Raw genomic sequence first — 19,569 nt, 5'->3', positions numbered from 1 at the left:
CCCCAACTTTTACACGGGAAGATACCCGAGGACACCAAAACCTGCATATATATATATATATATATCTCCTGGTGTTTTCTTGCAATGTCTCTAGTTCTCCTCTCTAATTCTTTTGCAGCAGCTGCTAAGTAGCCCTGCATGGATATTACAGGACTGAGCCAGCCTTAAAGCCATATAGGTATTTGTTTAAACATGTTTAAAACTGGGGGTTTGGCATGACAGAAGTTCCAAAACAGAGGAAGTAGCACCCTTGAGACTATATTACACAGGGGCCGCAGCAAGGAGTCTACAAATAGGATAGATAACAGGAAAAACCAGAGTTGTCCAAAAGCGTGATGTGGTGTTTTCTCCATGCCATAATCAAGTTGCAAGGGTTCTGGGAATGTTGCAAAAACAACCCCAGACACATTCATTATTACCAGACGTCCGAGTTTGTCGTGAACACGCCGTCCTTCAGTGATTCTGGGGACATCCAGCGGACGGGCAGCAGTCCCTTCCCACCTTTGCGATAGTAATCGGTCTCGTAGATATCTCTCGTCATGCCAAAATCTACATGGTACACAACAGGACACATGTAGTAGTAGTAGTAATAATAATAATAATAATAATGGTAAAAATAAAACAAAAGTACCACATTGCCATGAAAGCTGCTGAAGAACCTTATGAACTACCTCTAAACAATTCAAGCTGCCAACAACTGACACCTGAGGGAGAGTCAGAACATTGGGTCCTTCTAGCTTAATACTGGCTACACTGACTGGCAGCAGCTCTCCAGGGTTTCAGGAAGCGGGGGTTCCCAGCCCTACCTGGCGATGCATGCAATGTAACTCACAGAGTTATTGGAAGAATAAAATGAGAGTGGAGAAATCCATGTGGCACACTGCCTTGACCTGCTTAGAGGAAAGGCAGTATGTACAAATATTATTTGTCCAGTGAATCAAACAGATTGGTCACTGTTGTGGCTCCCCTGGAGGTTTCTATTTGTGCTTCCTTGCATTCACAGGATGCACCACAAATACCTTTTTCATCTGCAGTCATAAGGAGGGAGGAGGAGGAGGAGCCAAAATTCTCTACCTTGCTGAAAACAGGACATTTTACTCCAGCAGCTTCTAGTGATCTCACAAAGCCCTGCCCACAGCATTTTCAAGCTCCGCCTACTCCACAGCCCAAATAAATGGCCAGAAACTTGCTTTTGCTCATTTTCTTCTTAAAAACTTAAAAGCCAAGGTGCCTGGCTCTCCACTAGACATAGACTTGCCCAGTGTTGTTCTCAAGACATGTGACAGGCACAGCTCTAAACAGAAGTAGCTGCTGAAGATGCATTTTCAGGACCCATCCGATTCTTGCAAACGTAGTATGCTTTAACTGATTTTAATTCTGAATTTAAAATTTTTGTAACCCGCCCTGGGACCTGCTGGTGAAGGATGGGGAATAAATTTAATGATAACAAGCAGCAGGAAAAACCTATTGCAGACCTGTGGCTTCCAAATGCCCTACCGAGAACTAAGATCCTTCTTTCCTTTGTATTTCACCTTTGGACTGGAAAAAAAAAGGGGGGGAAGGATACCTCCAATTTTCACAGTAAAGTCCTCAGCCACCATACAGTTCCTTGCAGCGAGATCTCTGTGGACAAACTTGTTGGCGTTGAGATAAGCCATGCCATCCGCAATCTCGCCTGCCATCTGAATCATCTTCTTTAGGGCTGGAGGAATATGAGCCGGGTTATTCTGGACAAAAAAGGAGAGAAAGACAACTGTTAACATGAGTTTAAGAAGCCGTTGCTTTCTTCCTTGCTAAATTTTCAATGGTTTGGCTAGGATCTGTTCAGATTCATTTATCTGCATCTAGCCATCAGTCCATTCCAAAAGAAAGGTTAAACACAGGTGGCAAACCCAGGCCTCCCTACTTGGGCCGTCAAGCCATTTCTTTGAAACCATGGCCAACTGCCCTACAGCTGATGTCACATGTGACGTCAGGTGTCTGGCAAGTAGAGACATGGCTGCAGAAAGCAGGATTGATGCACAGGGAGTTCAGTCCTGTTCAGGAATTCCGGCCAGTTCCATGCACCAAATTTGGCCCTCTAGAGTGGGAGGGAATACTGTACAAGGAGTTCAGTACTACTCAAGTTTGGACAGACTAGCCAATTCCTGTACATAGCAGGGGAACAATCAAACAAACATACAGAGGAAAAACCTTCCGCAGCAACTATCATCCAACTGTCCCTGGTTACTAAGCAATATTTCCACCTGCCTTCCTTTTAACACAAACAGAATTAACCCTTAAGTTGCACGTGGAATGATCTCTGCTGCATTGTTCCCAATACCTCTGACAGTGGAGGGAAAACACTGACACCGTGGCTCATAGCCACTGAAAGCCTTTCCTCCATTAATTTGTGTAATCCCATTTTCCCTTTCAAGGAAGGAATGTAATTTGCTTTCCAATCACATTTTAATTGTCCTCTTCCACAAATGTGAGGTGCTCCCACTGCTTTAACTGTAAATTATCTACTCCAGAGGCTGACCGCAATGAGGCAAGGGCCTACATTTTAGTAGAATATGGTTTTCAGGGGCTCCTGCTTTCGCCTACCCTATTTGGGCAGTGCAAACAGCATGTGGGCGGCTGCAAGCCTTCTAATTGCCAGCATGAATGCTAAATGCTGGGTGCATGACTAAATATTAGTGTTTGTTGCAACACTCATTCATAATTCAGATCAAAAACAAAAAGGGTAACAGCATGTAGCATTTAATACATGAGCAATTAGCTTATCTGTGCGCCTACCAAAGACCCACGCTGGGTTACGCGTAGGCACAGAAAGTTTAATTCAGGCCTGAAAAGCAGCCAGTCTAGCGGTGCACGTGACAGGCATAAAGAAACAAGCAACTTCCACCTATAATCACTGAGAGGGATGGTGGCTCATGGGGTCCAAATCTGGGCAAAAAGGTCAAAATGACAGCAGTTTACAGGTTTGAGGAAAGCAGAAAATTTCTAGAAAATACAAGTACTCTATACACTGCTCACATATTGAGAATAGACATATAAGACTGAATGGGTCTTATATGTATAGAACTATTCTACAATAGTTCTTATAATCTTATAATAGAACTATTTTAACTCTTTTTAAATGTGGAATTGCTTTTAAATGTTTGTACTGTTTTATAAACAGAATTATTATTTTATTGTTTGTGTGAGTGTGTCCCGGTATTGCAAGCTATTTTGTAATTGTTTTATAACTGTATGTTTTATTCTCATAAACTGCTTTGGGACCTTACGGCAAAGAGGGGCCAGAAACTAAATAAAGTAATGAACAAAGAACCTCAACTGCATCTACTCTTCTACAAATTACTTCCTTTTTCTAGGAACTGAGCACATCCGTCTACTACAGAGTGTTGTAACCTCCTTCCCCGTATCATCTGTGGAAGATAACTGCCGTTTGCCTAGCTAGGGAGCAGTGATGTGGGTTTTCCACAAAATTTAAGACTTGGAACTATTTCCAGTGAGGAATTTGTACATGGTTAATCTAAATCAGAACATTTTCTGTTTGTGTCAGGAAAAGTGCCCCAGAGAGTGATCTAGTTTATACCATGTTTATTTTACTTGTATTTAATAAACACAGCTAAAAACATCAAAACTGCCAAGCTTAGCTACTACTGCATTTGCAGTAGGCATCTCATTGTTACTAAGGAACTTATCAAACAGGAAAATAAACCACCCACATCGCTGCTAGGGAGGCCATAGTCAAGGCAGTATCTGAACTGGGAGATGTCCCAGCTCACAGGCCAGACTCTTCACCTGCTACAGCAATATGGAAGCACCCCAAAAACGCACAAGGACATGGGTCACACAGCCTGTTTTGGTTAGGGCACCTCAGGTGGAAGAGGCAAGAATACCTACACCTGGGGCTGGTGGGGTTTCTTACAACAAACCTTTGGTGAGTCTGTATTTTCAAATGATGGAAAGCTCTCCCCCCCCCCCCCCATATGATGGAAAGTTCTTATTTTTAAATACAACAATCTAACAATGCTATAACTCTACTTAGGTAAAGGTAAAGGAACCCCTGACCATTAGGTCCAGTCGTGGCCGACTCTGGGGTTGCGGTGCTCATCTCGCTTTATTGGCCGGGTCATGTGGCCAGTATGACAAAGCCGCTTCTGGCGAACCAGAGCAGCGCATGGAAACGCCGTTTACCTTCCCGCCAGAGCGGTACCTATTTATCTACTTGCACTTTTTGACGTGCTTTCGAACTTCTAGGTTGGCAGGAGCAGGGACCGAGCAACAGAAGCTCACCCCATCACGGGGATTCGAACTGCTGACCTTCTGATCGGCAAGTCCTAGGCTCTGTGGTTTAACCCACAGTGCCACTACCTCATAACTAAATAACTACCACATTTCTAAACATAATTAAGACTGCTAACAGTTAGATGAGGAGTCACCAACCATTTTAAGGCCCATGGGGGACGAGTACCCCTCATTATCTCTCTTCCCCTCCCCAGGTCAGCCTCCTCGCCCCTGCCCCCGGGGCAACTGCTTGGACTGCAAAAAAGCAGTCAAACCTTTCAACACAGGACTGACCTCTGTGCCTGGTCGGAGTGACCGCAGGTAACTCTTCAAGTCTCCACGGGTCATAAGTTCCATGATGACCAGCGTGGGCTGGCCTTGAGAAACAACTCCAAGCAGCCGCACCTGAGAGAAGAAAGCCTTGGGTTATTCACCTGCAGAGGCAGCATTTTATTCAAAGGTGTGCACTCTCATGTACTGTACTGCATTTGTGAGTGCGTGACTCTTCACTAGACACACACAAACTAAACATGATGCATCCACTTGGGAAACGGGTAAGAGGAGGAGAGAGAGATAGAAATAACATAACATAAGCAGTGGAGGCCAGGCCACTAGGGTGAATGGGGCTCTGCCCCACCAACTTCAGCTTGTCCCCAGGCAGCCTCCACCTGCCCGCCTTCTTACTTACAGCCAGTCCAGAGGGTGGCACCAGATGTCAGCATCCTCCTCCTGGCTGCGTAAGGTAAAGGTAAAGGGGAAAGGGACCCCTGACCATTAGGTCCAGTCGTGACCGACTCTGGGGTTGTGGCGCTCATCTCACTTTATTGGCCGAGGGAGCCGGCATACACCTTACGGGTCATGTGGCCAGCATTACTAAGCCGCTTCTGGCGAACCAGAGCAGCGCACGGAAACGCCGTTTACCTTCCCTCTGGAGCGGTACCTATTGATCTACTTGCACTTTGACGTGCTTTCGAACTGCTAGGTTGGCAGGAGCAGGGACCGAGCAACAGGAGCGCATCCCGTCACAGGGATTTGAACCGCCAACCTTCTGATCGGCAAGTCCTAGGCTCTGGTGGTTAACCCACAGCACCACCCGCGTACTCAACATAAATTTAAAGCAGTGCCGCCCTGCCCCAAAAAGAACCTGGGAAGAGCATTGAGAAAACTAATCCCAAAAGCTATGAAGGAAGCTTTTTTTCTGATTCAGAACTCCATTTATACCTGTTCTGTACAAAAGCATCACACAGGCAAGCAAATAGCTGTTTTCCTGTTTGAAGCAGCATTTCCCAGGATTTAAGTAAGAGAACGGGGGATAGCGCGGAATGGAAGAAGCTTTAATGTGTTTCAGCAACTTACGACATGGTGGCAATTGAACTCCTTCATCACCGAAGCCTCGTTCAGAAACTCGATCCGCTCTCGCATGCTTGCCGACTCGTTGACTGTTTTGATGGCCACCCTGGTTTCTGGCTCATCTTTAACCACGCCTTTCGCTATCCCTTCGTACACCATTCCAAAGGAGCCCTGCCCCAATTCTCGGCACATGGTAATCTTTTCCCGGGGTACTTCCCATTCATCTGGAACGTACACTGTAAAAATCACAAGGAGAACCCGTTTCACAAGCAGCTTTGAACTGAAACGACAATCATAATTAAAAAAAAACAAAACAGAGGGCAAGCAACTCTGTCCTTTTCCATTAAAGCATACTGGGATGTTCTGCACTTCATGCTTTTATTTCAACAGTCATCTTACTGCTTCAGTCCTTTGTAATCATTATGTTGTTTAGCCATGCTATAACGTTGCCCCCATTTCACACATTTCGCATGGGGTTTACCTGGCAAGGGAGCATTCTGCAGCAGAGGTGTAATGCAAAAGCATATTTTAAGAGGGTAAGGACACTTTGCTTAGCATCTGCTATGCATTTCAACAGAGGGGAGCAGAATAATGTGATTAAAAAGCTGTAACATTCATTTCTCAACAGAGGGTGGGCATGTAGTGGCAGCCACCATTACAACACGCTCTGGGGGGAGGGGGGAATTAAGAGAAGGGACATTTTCCACTCAGCTGGTGATTAGTTAACTTTGTAACTAATAATTTGCACATGTTTTCTTATTTCCTCCTCCCTACCAATCCATTTTCCTTTTGTATCATTTTTCAAAAGTGTAAGCCTGAGGGGAGGGACTGTTGCTGTTGGGTATTTTTGTGATATGAAAGTCACTTGGGGAACTTCTTTTGGCTGAATAGGAAGATTATTTTTTTATTGGGAAAAAAAATACACGAGCAACACGAAACTCCAGGTTTAACTTCCAAGAACAAGGCCAAGATTTCAACTCCAAAACATTAACATTTTCCTGTTTTCTTGGATGCCAGAAAGCTGGACTGGATTGCTCCAGGATTCAACTTAAGAGCTATAAATCCTAGCTTACTATTGGAAGGTGCAACCTCTGACAAGTCTTCAAAACGCTACAGCCTAGCATTTAAGGGGGGGGGGAGGTTAAAGGTTTCACTACAAATAAAAACTAGTGCTAAGTGTAGCTGAGAAAGATGATGAGAAAGAATTGAGAAGGAAAGGACCATAGCTCAGCAGCAGAGGACCTGCTTTTCATGCAGAAGGTCTCGGGTTCAATCTCTGACATCTCTGTGTAGGACTGGGAAGGCGCTTTGCTTAAAATCTTGCAGGGCTTCTGCCAGGCAGCACAAGCAATACTGAGCTAGATGGAGCAATGGTCTGATTTGGGATAAGGTAGCTTCCTATGTTACTATGATAGCTGAAAGATACGGTTCCCAGAAATCTTTTAATTATGTATTTATGTTACTATTTTTAAGTATTTTAAATATCCTTCAAGATGGGGGTTGTTTGCCTCCCTGGGCTCTTTTAGGAGGAAGTGTGGGTCAGAAATTTAAAGAATAAATATAAATCAATATATATACAAGAGGCCTGCACTGTGCTTTTAAGAAACATCACCAAGAATTTAAAGAATTGTTAAAGTTCACTTCAAATGATTGTATAGTTTTTATTCGTGTTTAATGTTTTATTGCTGTACACTGATGTGATACTTCATGCTACTGCAATACAGAAATACTATTAGGTTTTCTTTAAGAACTTTCTGACCTACCTTGACCTTTAAAAAAAAAAAAAGCTTGAGACCCCCTCTCCTCAGCCCCCCAAACTACTTCTTTGCCTGAGTGACAGTGAATGTTGTCTTTACAACTGGTTCACATAGAGCTTCTTGTGACTCCACCTCAGACTCTGCATTCACTTTTATTCCAAGATGTTGCTGTCTTAAAAGGAGTCAGAAGTGGAAGGCCTGACTTACCATCTGAGGCACTGAAATATTCTGGGTTCACAGAGGCATAGAGCACTCCGTTTCCAAGCCTGTCGCTGTTCCTGTTAAAATGCAAGAGGAAAGTTCCTTATTTCAACACACTTTTTTTTTTTTTTAAGAGAGAGAGAGATAAACATTTCACTCTATTCTGGTCCTCTCACCTTTGAGTTCTGGTTTGTGACTTGCTTTTCACACCCACACCCACCCACCCACCCCAACGGAAGCATTTGGCAGGTTGGGAATCAATTGTGTTACTTCCCAAATATGCCTATGCTGAATGACAAGACTTATTGAACCTAGGTTAGCTGAACAAAATAATAACAACAGTAACAGCAGCAGCTTGAGTCAATCAATTATAGCAAGGTGAAGAACACACAATGTATTTGTCCTTGTCTAGGCTAGTATGACAAGGTTTAACCCATTGTGCCTGACTACAAAATCTATCAGGAAAAGGGCAATATTACTTTCTGACTTACTACATGCTGGCTGTCGTGTTGTTGTGAGGATGTTGTTGTGAGGATAAAATGAGGAGAGGGAGAATCATATATGCCCCCTTGTGCTTCTTGGAGGAAAAAGTGTGATATAAATGCAATAAATAAATACAAATAAATATCAACCCTCACCTCTTTTTATTACAGACATACAGCATGATGAGCAGCCCTCCAATGATCAAAATGACAGCAATGGGCAGAACAATAATCAGGTGCAAGAAACCCCCGTAATTCGGTGCTGCAGCGATCAAAACAAGAAAGTAAATAAAAGGGTGGTAATTATTCATGTGCGCATCTCTACTGCTGCACTAGCTAGTTAGACCTATCCGAAACATAAATAGCTACTGCTGGGCAAACTTTATATATATATTATAACACACACAGAGAGAGAACACAGGGCCACCTAACAGAGCGTTCTTTTTACAAAAGCACTTCCAGATGATCAGTATTTTGGGGTATGACTCAACTACATATCAGAAAAATTCAAGCTGCACTACGAGAGCTGATTTGGAGGTCCTGTGCTACAAACCTGCTTCCTGAAAAAGAGCAGAGGTTTTTTGATAAAAGGAAGGTGATTGGGAAATGGCACTGGAAAGTGTGGGATAACACATGCTTTGGCACTATGTCATTTAATCTCATTGAAAATGCTCAATTTAACTTCCTTGTAAATGTTATCAGAACGAACGCTCAAATCGGGATTCAGGTTCAACAAGCAGATCATTTGGAGGAACCCCAAGGGTGGCTGGCTGTTGCTCCCAAGGAAACTCACACGGAGGAAAGAAAAAGAAAAAGAAGACACAGCTCATCTGATGTTTCATCTACAGTATCTGCCTTGAAACACAGACTTTCTAATCAAATCAATCTGGGATAAATATCCAACCATCCATTTTCTGCAAAAAGTTCAGAATCTTAAATCTAAAGAACAAACACACGAAATATTGGGGGGGAAGAAGTTACACAACCAGTGTGTCCGTTATTTCCCTCCCCACCAACGAAAACATCCTTACTTTTGGGCTGCACATAGAATGAGATTGCCTCAGTCCAGGATCCGTTCCCAGCCAGGGATGTGGCTTGAACTCGGACAGAATAATTTCCAGGGTTCAGATGTGTCAGTTTGGCTCCTCGAAGTTTCTTGTATTCTTGTCTTGAAACACATTCCCGCTTCTCCTACAGAAGTTTTTTTGGGGGGAGAGAAAAGCAGTTAAGATGGTTTTTATTAATGCAGCTTGTGCATGCAGGACACTGAGACTTGAGGCTCTGTAACCCAGAGGACAACTAGTAGAGCATCTTCAGATGAACTTGGCGATTGGGCTGGGATAGAAGTGCTTAGGCAATCCTTAAGGTATCTTGGTTGTTCAGGGCTTTGTATATAAACACAAGAACATTGTAAATTGGATTGGATGAAGAAGACCTATAATCCCGCTTACCTCTCCATTTTGCCCATATTTGATTTCATACATCAAGATCAACCCATTGGGGCTAACCGGTTCTGGCCACTTGAGGTATATGACGTTTTCTTCCTTCCCTTCCCATGTTACTGGTCCTGGAATGTTATCAGCTCCTTCTGCGAAAAGATGCAGGCAAGAGTCAATGTCAAGATTTGAGGCAAATAACATACCGTGGTATTGCTAAAGTCATAAGAACATAAAGAGAGCCAGTTGCATCATGCCAGCCAGATGCCTAAGGGAAACTGGCAAGCAGGACATGAGCACAATACCACTCTTTTCCTGCATGGCTTCCAGCAACTGGTATCTATACCCTTTTCAGACCCACAACATCCATTTGGGGACCCATTTCTTAATTGACGCGGGTGGCGCTGTGGGTTAAACCACAGAGTGGGTGGCACACAGCGGGTGGCGCTGTGGGTTAAACCACAGAGCCTAGGGCTTGCCGATCAGAAGGTCAGCGGTTTGAATCCCTGCAATGGGGTGAGCTCCTGTTGTGCAGCCCCTGCTCCTGCCAACCTAGCAGTTCGAAAGCACGTCAAAGTGCAAGTAGATAAATAGGTATCACTCCGGCGGGAAGGTAAACAGTGTTTCGTGCACTGCTCTGGTTCGCCAGAAGCGGCTTAAGTCATACTGGCCACATGACCCAGAAGCTGTACGCTGGCTCCCTTGGCCAATAAAGCGAGATGAGCGCCGCAACCCCAGAGTTGGTGACGACTGGACCTAATGGTCAGGGGTCCCTTTACCTTCTTAATTTTTTACTATATATTTGTCTGCTGGTAGTCAACAACTTTGGTCGGCCCTCACGCATGTTCACTTCATCAAATCTGGCCCTCTTTGAAAAAAGTTTGGACACCCCTGGCCGACACTCTACAGCAGTGGTTCCCAGTCAGCTAATTACCAAGGAGCGCCTATTTTTCAAAAGCCAAGCCACAGATCCCCTACTTTTAAATTTTTTGATATTTCTATGGTAAGTTACCTCTGCGAAGCAATTTTTTGAACAAAATGCGGGGTAGCCCCTAATAAGCAAAGGATTTTAGATATACTAAAGAACAGACTAGGGCTGAGCGATATCTGGTTTTTGACATTGTGATATATCAGTAGCTAAATATTCCGATATATCACGACGTCTGAAATGGGAGATCAGCTGTGGGGATGAGGAAAGGAGCAGTCACAGAGACTGGATGGGTGGGTGGGTGGGTGGGAAGGAAGTGGAGTTACCTCCACTGCATGCTTTGAGTGAGAGGGGAAGAGTATGGGGGGGCATTAAGCCGCCGTCAGTCGGGCAGCCAGCGAAGATGCACGTCCACTGTGGCTACTGCTACTTTAACCACTGACTGAGAAAAGCTGCTCTGTCTCAGTGCCAGGGGAAGGTAGTACTGCAGTGCCTTGAAGGGCAATCACCTGCCCAGTTCTCCATCAGTGTACAATCAGCTGCCCTGTTTTCCCTCAACACGAGGGAAGGCTGCAGCATTATCAGCTCCCTCAGGGAAGGCAGCTCAGACTAGCAGTGTTACCAGCTGAGATCACTGTGCAATATTGGCAGTGCCATGGATTCAGCAGCTCTGCTCTCCCTGACACGAGGAGAGATGTATTGCTGGGTCAAAATAGTTATCGCGGTGTGGTTTTTGGCCAATATATTGAAAAATTGCACAGCACTAAAACAGACCATTCCCATGGACTGCAAGAAGATCAAACGTATCCATTCTTAAGGAAATCAGCCCTGAGTGCTCACTGGAAGGACAGATTGTGAAGCTGAGGCTCCAGTACTTTGGTCACCTCATGAGAAGAGAAGACTCCCTGGAAAAAAACCCTGATGTTGGGAAAGATTGAGGGCACTAGAAAAAGGGGACGACAGAGGACGAGATGGTTGGACAGTGTTCTCGAAGCTACAAACATGAGTCTGACCAAACTGTGGGAGGCAGTGGAAGACAGGAGTGCCTGGTGTGCTCTGGTCCATGGGGTCGCGAAGAGTCGGACACGACTAAACAACAAAAAAACAGACCATAAAATTTTTGATATCACCATGCAAAAATGACAAATATTTAGTTGGAGGGGACGCAAGAGATGGGGCCATGGACCCCCTGGGTGTGTTCCGCGGACCCCCTGGAGTCCCTGGATCGCTAATTGGGAACCATTGCTCTACAGCGTGTCAGGCAGGGGTCTCTCCCAGGCTAGGAGAGACCCCTGCCTGAAACCCTGTAGAGTGTCTGCCAGTCAGTGTAGTCCATTGGTCTTCAACCAGCCCTACCTGGAGGTGCCAGGGATTGAACTTGGGGGCCATCTGCATGCAAAACAGTTGTTCTACACTGAGCTATGCTCCTTCCAGGTTGATTTCAACACAGGGAGTTAAAACTGCCTTTTGAAAGCAAGTCTGAGATTACAACGTTGTGCCAGGTTTTTGTGGGTTTTTTGTAAGATGCTTTGAATGCAGAGATAAAGATGGAATTGTTCTTTTTATTATGATTAAGGAAGGAAGGAGAGAATTTAAGCCAGGTTTCAAAACTGTACCTGCAGGCATGGTTCTTGCAAAAACAAAGTTAGAGGCACTACAGCCGAGATTTGCAGCTTCATGATTGCAGCTGTGGATGTCAATACGGTAGAGCGTGAAAGGCAAGAGGTGGGAGATAAGTGTCCGCTCCCGGCCTTCTACTTTGCTTTCGAAGAAGGGAAACTCCATCTCGGCCTCCTCAGCATCCGATTCATTGGCAAAGTGCTCTGGGGCTGTGGCAGTCCTGTTCTTGTGAGCAAAGGTCGTGTTTGCAACAGGCGACAGATCCCTGCGCTTCCGGTCAGGCCTGGTCAGAGAAACAAGAGAAGTCAGTGAAAGTGAGATTAGCATCCCTCTTTTATAAGGAGGGAAGCAAATTTAAGAGACCCCGTTTGTAGCCAGAAGTCACAGTGTTTTGAGAGAAAATAATGAGAACCATTAGGACGGTTAAAGAATGACAGATGTCCAAAGCTTGCATGACGTCCCATTCAACAGAACTCTCTGTTTATAGGTGTTGTCTCTTCCGAGTTAAATTTCACATTGGTGATTCATCCAAGCCCAATAAAACACATTTCACAGGGAAGAGAAACAGAAAGGAGGCAGCTGAGGGCAGAAATGATATAGAAAACACTGTGGGAAAACAGAATCACTTCAAACTCCATGGAAAGTTCAGCAATAGGACAAGCAATCATCAAGGAAAGAGGCAGATCCCATCATTGCATGCTTGCAAGAAAGCACTGGCCAGACCTTTGCTCCATATCTAGCTCAATTATTGCCTGCACTGGCTGGCAGATGCTATTCCTTTTCGGTTAATTTTTTTATTTGCAAATTAAACGAAGTAGAAAGAAGAACAACAAAAGAGTAAGAAAGGGAAGAAAAATAACTAATACATTAATAATACTAATACTAATCAACCAACAGCAGCTCACATCGATACAATGACATCAGTACATCTAATCTACAAGAAATGTATTAAGTTAATGTAAGACCTCCAGCTGTCCAAAGAGGTATCCCCAGACTGACATTTTATCTATAAGAAATATGTTCAAATGTAGCCAGGGAAGTGAGGTCTTCAGACCACTATGCAATAGGTGGTGGGTGTTCATCCTTCCTGGCTCAAAGTGTAAGTCTCTAAGCAACCATAAGGGCCCTCCAGGGCTTCAGCCAGAGAGCTTCCCCCCAGCCCTACCTGGAGATGCCTGGGATTTTATATAAATATTTAGAAAACACACTTTTAAAAAACATACAAGGTGGTATACACCACACAAAACTACAGTAAGAATAAAAACATAAATAAAAACACATTGGCTGGTAAACAGAAATTCAAATAACAAAGGCCTGTTTGAATAACAGAGTTTTTAGAAGATGCTTTTTAAAAGGCAGGAATGATTCCAGCCGAACCTCTGCTAGGTCAGGGCTTGCCCACACCAAAGACTCGGTCTCTATTAAAGGCCAACCGGCCCTCAGAGGCATGAGAAACCATAAGAAATGCCCCATTAGAGGTTCTCGGTGATCAAGGTGATTGTAAGGGATCAAGTGGTACTTAAGGATTGAACCTGGGAACTTCTGTGTTCAAAGCAGATGCTACGTAACTGAACGACCAGCCTTCTTTAAGGTCTTGGGATAACCTGCCTTGGATAGCTTAGATTGCCACCAGAGTCTCCTTTGAGAGGAAGGGCAGGATATGAAGAGACTAGACCTAACTGGTGATGTGTTTAAAAGAACACAACCCTTTTATTTGGCATCTTTGGTGCTTTTGCAATGTTGCACGCTCCAGCAGGAGGCTGGAAACGTACTGCAGCAGTCTAATAGGGACTGTGTTGACATACAAATTGCTCTCTCCCACGGGAGACAGCAATGAAGAAAAGACAAACAGAGGAGGTGGGAGACAGAGACAGACAGACAGACATGTGCAAGTAACAAGTCACTTAGAGGGAGCAATCTCACCCAGTTCCTAATCTCACAGTTCCCTGACATCCTGGGTTCTTAAGTCACTTTAACTGCTCAGTGACTTACAAGCACAAGTGACTTAGCAGTTGCATCTCAACTGCTAAGGTTCTTCTAGCATTGAAAAGAAAAAATGCACCAATTATGAACACAAGCTGAGCAAAGAGGAGGAAAACATGCAGAAACAGTCAAGGCTCATGCTAGCAAATCGTTCCCACTTGCTTCCTCCCACAACCCAAAACTGCAATCTAGAGACTGTCACAACACCTGATCATTCGCTACCATTTCTTCTAGGGTCAAGATGCTCACGGCATTCTGTTGCTTCCCCTGCCCCCACCAAGGCATTACGCGTACAATTTCAAAATTAACTACCAGCTGAAATAAGAAATCTATATTTGATTAGCACAAGGATGCCATGGCAGGAGAAAGCTTTGAGCAGTGACTATTGGAACTAAGCTGATGGCTGTGAAAGGCAGAGCCAGGCAGAAGTTCCCCTGGTTGCCATTGGCTGAATTAGTCTGCTCCTTAGATAACTCAGAAGGGCAAGGAATGACAGCAGAGTGAATGGCCCAGAGAAATGAGAGGAAAAAGCCAGAGAGAGAAGAAAAAATGGGGCATATAGCAAGTATAAACTTCACACAACCAGGAAAACATGCACTTATCAGCGACCATATGCCACTATCAGTTCCATCTGAGCCTTTTGATATGCAGGAGAAACAGGCTTTTCCAGAAACCTTATTTTAGTATCAAGTTTTGCTACCCAAGTCTAAAAGCAAATGCTATCTCCAGCAATGCTACTGGGAAATGCTGCTTTTCAAATCTAGGCAAAAGAAAGGCAAACCATTTGCCAGGTCACCTAGGCATCTGTAAGGCCAGGAGTAGCTAGCATGGTGCCCTCTGGCTGGCACTGGACTACAAATTCCATAATCCCTGACCCACTGGACTTGCTGAATGGGGCTAATGGGAGTTGGAGTGGAGTCCAACAGTATCTGCAAGGCACCATGTTGGAGATGCCCCATGTTAAGACTATTCTGAAGGCAACCACATGGAAATCCAAAGCTGTGGAACTCTCTTCAAAGGTTCAGTAACCCCTGCAAAAAGCCCTCCAATGTGATGGGCAAAGGAAATAACCAGCAGTGGCTCTTTAGTGTGTAAAAGGGTGAATATGGTAGAGAAAGTTTACCACCCTCTCTTGCGTGGGGCCGGGGGGGGGGGGGGGAGGAAATAATTGGGATACTATGGGTTGCATAGTATCCCAAAGGAAACAATGTGGTCTTGCAGTGAGGTGGGGTAGGAATTCTCATTTTCATTGTGTTACTGGAATGAGCATCTTAGGAATTTTTGTATTGTACATGGTTTTATTTATTTTTGTTTCTCTTTGTTATTTGTCTTGTTAAGTTGCTTTGAGGCTCCCTCCCATAAAGTGAGTAACAAATGTAAAAACAACAAAATAATAGATAACAATAAAAAAAAAGGTAAAGGTACCCCTGCCCGTACGGGCCAGTCTTGACAGACTCTAGGGTTGTGCGCCCATCTCACTTAAGAGGCCGGTGGCCAGCGCTGTCCGGAGACACTTCCGGGTCACGTGGCCAGCGTGACATCGCTGCTCTGGCGAGCCAGAGCCGCACACACGGCAACGCCATTTACCTTCCCACTAGTAAGCGGTCCCTATTTATCTACTTGCACCCGGGGGTGCTTTCGAACTGCTAGGTTGGCAGGCGCTGGGAGCGCACCCCGCCGTGGGTATTCGAACCGCCGACCTTTTGATCGGCAAGCCCTAGGCGCTGAGGCTTTTACCCACAGCGCCACCCGCGTCCCTAACTGAGCAGTTATCTGCTTCCAAGCCCCAATGCAAAGAGATTGGTGCTCACTTTGAATGGCTTGGGACCCAGTTATACGATTGAGCACCTACTCTTAAATCAAGCTGCCTGTAGTCTATGCCATAACTATGGAATACACACCCCAAGAAGGCCCTCCTGGCACCAACAGAGTCATCTTTGATGTACCAGGCTAAAACTTCATTATTATTATTCACTCAGGCACTTAAAAATCTTCAGTATTTGATTGACTTAATGATGTTTTCTGATGGTCATTTTAAAAAATGCAATATTGCCATTTAAATCCTGTGAAAACTGCCCCAAAGTATACATTTTGAGGAAACAAAATGGCTTTTGAACATGGGGCACATACCCTACAAGGCTCAAGGTAACTGCACTTATTTTTGTTACTAGCATGTAGGAAAGGGGTTTTCGATATTACTAGCTGGCGGCGGAGAGAGAAAATACAAAACAAAAAGTTATCTGTTATATATTCTGGAAAGTTGTTCATTCACTATGCATTTGGACACCTCTTAAAGATTCTGCAACATTTTCTGCATGAAGGTTCTTGAAATCAAGAAAAAGTTTTTGTGTATTTTGTGGTTACAAACAGATGCCATCTTGAATCAGGATGTCAGACATAACTGTTCGACACTGCATTCGCTGATTTTAACCACCAATTTCAAAAGTGCACAATTTACTCATTTCACAGATTTCCTAAGCAATGCTGGGTGTAAGGCTGCTCATTTAAAAGTTTTTAAAAAGAAATGAACCCCGTCGAGTGTTGGAAATGGACCCCCTCACCTGGGCAAAAAGATGGCATTATGTAGAAAATTCTCGAAGACTTTTCGGTATTCTGCCTCCTCCTTCTCTGCCTGCTTCTCTGCCTCTGTCTTTGGGCAGGAGCAACAAGGTCCCCTTTCTCCCCCAGAACCCTCAGGTTTGGTAGGTTCAGTTGCTTCCTCGGTATCAATGGTGCCGTCGGCGTATCTCCGAATTGGGACTTTATCTTAAAAAAAAAGAGAGACGTGAGAAGAAATCAGAAGCTGAAGATGAACTGAGAAAGAATGGCCCCATGACAGCCTGCTTAAAGCGGCTCCAAATGTAGGAAATGCAAAGGTCTACTGCCTCTCTATTCCCCTTAAAGTGGTACAAGTCCCAATGGAAGGGTTTTAAGTGAAGAGGGGGCAGGAGAACATTTACAAACAGGCAAGAATTTTACACACACACACCCCAAAAAAAGGCATGGGTGGCGACACTTGGGAAAACAGGAAACTGCCTTATACAGTTAGACTTATAACTTAGCTCAGTGTTGTCTGCATCATGGATGGAGAAGCTCAGGGCTTAGAGCGAGGTTAAATTATATTTAGTTTTTATCCAATATTTGTGCCAATTTGTTTGCAGGGCAAAAAAGACCATTCTACTCACCATGAATGGGATTTCTGGGTCTCGTGGAAGCTGCTGCCAAACTCTGTTATACTGCTATCCAGAGGTCAACAGGTAAAATAGCAAGTTATGTTTATAAACACAAAGAATTCCTACTTAGCTACCATGGATTTACGCAACAGTTGAAGGTATTAGGCATCTAGACAAGAGCTTATAGGACTCTGATTCCTCAAAACAGACTGGTCACTCCATTCATCATCAACTGCTAGCACACTCTGTCTTGATCTCCAAGGGAAGCAGAATACCCAAGCTGGGACTTAAGAACCCCTATCCCGCATCTACGGGGAACTGTTGGAGTAACATTAGGTTGGTTTGGAGACCTTGAAGCAGCTGGCTAGGAAGTGCCCTGTGGCAGGGCTACAAACTTTGCTGAAGTTCCCAAGAAAGATTCTTCAATGTATTGCAGGAGATCGGGGTTGAAACTAACTCCTGGAGAAATTCTAGCAGAATCCCCCAGAACCTGATGTAACCCCTCATTTTCCCTGGCAGAGAGTGTTAGTGGTCACGAGACATTCCTGGACTTTGGGGTCAGGGCACACTGCTAAGTCTTGAAGCAGATGGTAGGAGTCTGATTCTACTACAGTGGTGCCTCGCAAGACGAAATTAATTCGTTCCGCAAGTCTCTTCGTCTTGCGGTTTTTTCGTCTTGCGATGCACGGTTTCCCATAGGAATGCATTGAAAATCAATTAATGCGTTCCTAGGGAAACCGCCTTCAGACCAGGTCCGGGGACAGTCTGTCCCCGGACCTCTTCTGAAGGCTGGGGGGGGGCAAGGGCTTTTCTTCCCACCCCCAGCATTTTAAAAAACCCTGGGACAGCGGAGGACTTCTCCGCTGTCCGAGGCGATTTAAAAGCCCCTGGGAAGGCAGGCAGGGGGGACAAAGACTTTCGCCCCCTGCCCGCCTTCAGAAGGTCTTCCCGCCCCCCCTCCCCGCTTCGGAACAGCGTTCCGAAGTGGGGCGGCTGGGGCAGGTCTTCCCGCCCCCCCTCCCCGCTTCGGAACAGCGTTCCGAAGTGGGGCGGCTGGGGCAGGTGTCCCCGCCCCCCCTCCCCGCTTCGGAACAGCGTTCCGAAGTGGGGCGGCTGGGGCAGGTGATCCCGCGCCCCCTCCCCGCTTCGGAACAGCGTTCCGAAGTGGGGCGGCTGGGGCAGGTGATCCCGCCCCCCCTCCCCGCTTCGGAACAGCGTTCCGAAGTGGGGCGGCTGGGGCAGGTCTTCCCGCCCCCCCTCCCCGCTTCGGAACAGCGTTCCGAAGTGGGGCGGCTGGGGCAGGTCTTCCCGCCCCCCCCTCCCCGCTTCGGAACAGCGTTCCGAAGTGGGGCGGCTGGGGCAGGTGATCCCGCCCCCCCTCCCCGCTTCGGAACAGCGTTCCGAAGTGGGGCGGCTGGGGCAGGTCTTCCCGCCCCCCCTCCCCGCTTCGGAACAGCGTTCCGAAGTGGGGCGGCTGGGGCAGGTGATCCCGCCCCCCCTCCCCCCTTCGGAACAGCGTTTTAAAATGCTGGGGGTCGGGAGCGAAGCGCTGCCGAACCCAGCATTTTAAAATCTCCCCGTGTCCCGGGGAGATTTAAAAATGCTGGGGGTCGGCAGCGCTTCGCTCCCGACCCCCAGCATTTTAAAACCTTCCCGGGACACGGGGAGATTTTAAAATGCTGGGGGTCGGCAGCGCTTCCCTCCCGACCCCCAGCATTTTAAAATCTCCTCGGGACAGAGACTTCTCTGCTGTCCCTTGGAGATTTTAAAATGCTGGGGGTCAGCAGCGAACGCTTCGCTCCCGAACCCCAGCATTTTAAAACCTCCCCTGGACACGGGGAGATTTTAAAATGCTGGGGGTCGGCAGCGCTTCCCTCCCGACCCCCAGCATTTTAAAACCTTCCCTGGACACGGGGAGATTTTAAAATGCTGGGGGTCGGCAGCGCTTCCCTCCCGACCCCCAGCATTTTAAAATCTCCTCGGGACAGAGACTTCTCTGCTGTCCCTTGGAGATTTTAAAATGCTGGGGGTCGGCAGCGAACGCTTCGCTCCCGCCCGCCAGCATTTTAAGATCGCCCGGGGCAGGCGGGGGGGAGCAAAGACTTTTGCCCCCCGCCGGCCTTCAGAAGAGGTCCTCTTCTGAAGGCCGGCTGTGGGCAAAAGTCTTTGCTCCCGACCGCCAGCATTTCCCTATGGGCTTTCGTCTTGCGATGCAAGCCCATAGGGAAATTCGTCTTGCGAAGCGCCTCCAAAACAGAAAACCCTTTCGTCTTGCGGGTTTTCCGTCTTGCGAGGCATTCGTCTTGCGGGGTACCACTGTACTTCAGATTGTCCACTCCATTCATCACCATCTGGATTCATCAT

General features: G+C 46.0%; 1 protein-coding gene across 2 annotated transcripts in view; it reads right to left on the bottom strand.

The window, feature by feature from the left end:
• Nucleotides 1–19,569, bottom strand: part of IGF1R (insulin like growth factor 1 receptor) — a 192,405-nt gene that overhangs the window by 19,200 nt on the left and 153,636 nt on the right. For both annotated transcript variants that reach the window (XM_028707238.2, XM_077918992.1), the window contains 10 exons: nucleotides 16,594–16,798; nucleotides 12,046–12,332; nucleotides 9,517–9,653; nucleotides 9,097–9,256; nucleotides 8,222–8,327; nucleotides 7,590–7,660; nucleotides 5,632–5,861; nucleotides 4,570–4,680; nucleotides 1,568–1,727; nucleotides 420–549 (listed from right to left, as the gene is read on the bottom strand). In XM_028707238.2, coding sequence (XP_028563071.1) covers nucleotides 420–549; nucleotides 1,568–1,727; nucleotides 4,570–4,680; nucleotides 5,632–5,861; nucleotides 7,590–7,660; nucleotides 8,222–8,327; nucleotides 9,097–9,256; nucleotides 9,517–9,653; nucleotides 12,046–12,332; nucleotides 16,594–16,798 — 1,597 coding nt within the window. The remainder of the gene's footprint in view (nucleotides 1–419; nucleotides 550–1,567; nucleotides 1,728–4,569; nucleotides 4,681–5,631; nucleotides 5,862–7,589; nucleotides 7,661–8,221; nucleotides 8,328–9,096; nucleotides 9,257–9,516; nucleotides 9,654–12,045; nucleotides 12,333–16,593; nucleotides 16,799–19,569) is intronic.

The sequence above is a fragment of the Podarcis muralis genome, chromosome 14 (genome assembly GCF_964188315.1).
Source record: "Podarcis muralis chromosome 14, rPodMur119.hap1.1, whole genome shotgun sequence".
Lineage (NCBI taxonomy): Eukaryota > Metazoa > Chordata > Lepidosauria > Squamata > Lacertidae > Podarcis > Podarcis muralis.
This window is presented reverse-complemented; position numbering and strand designations above follow the sequence as displayed.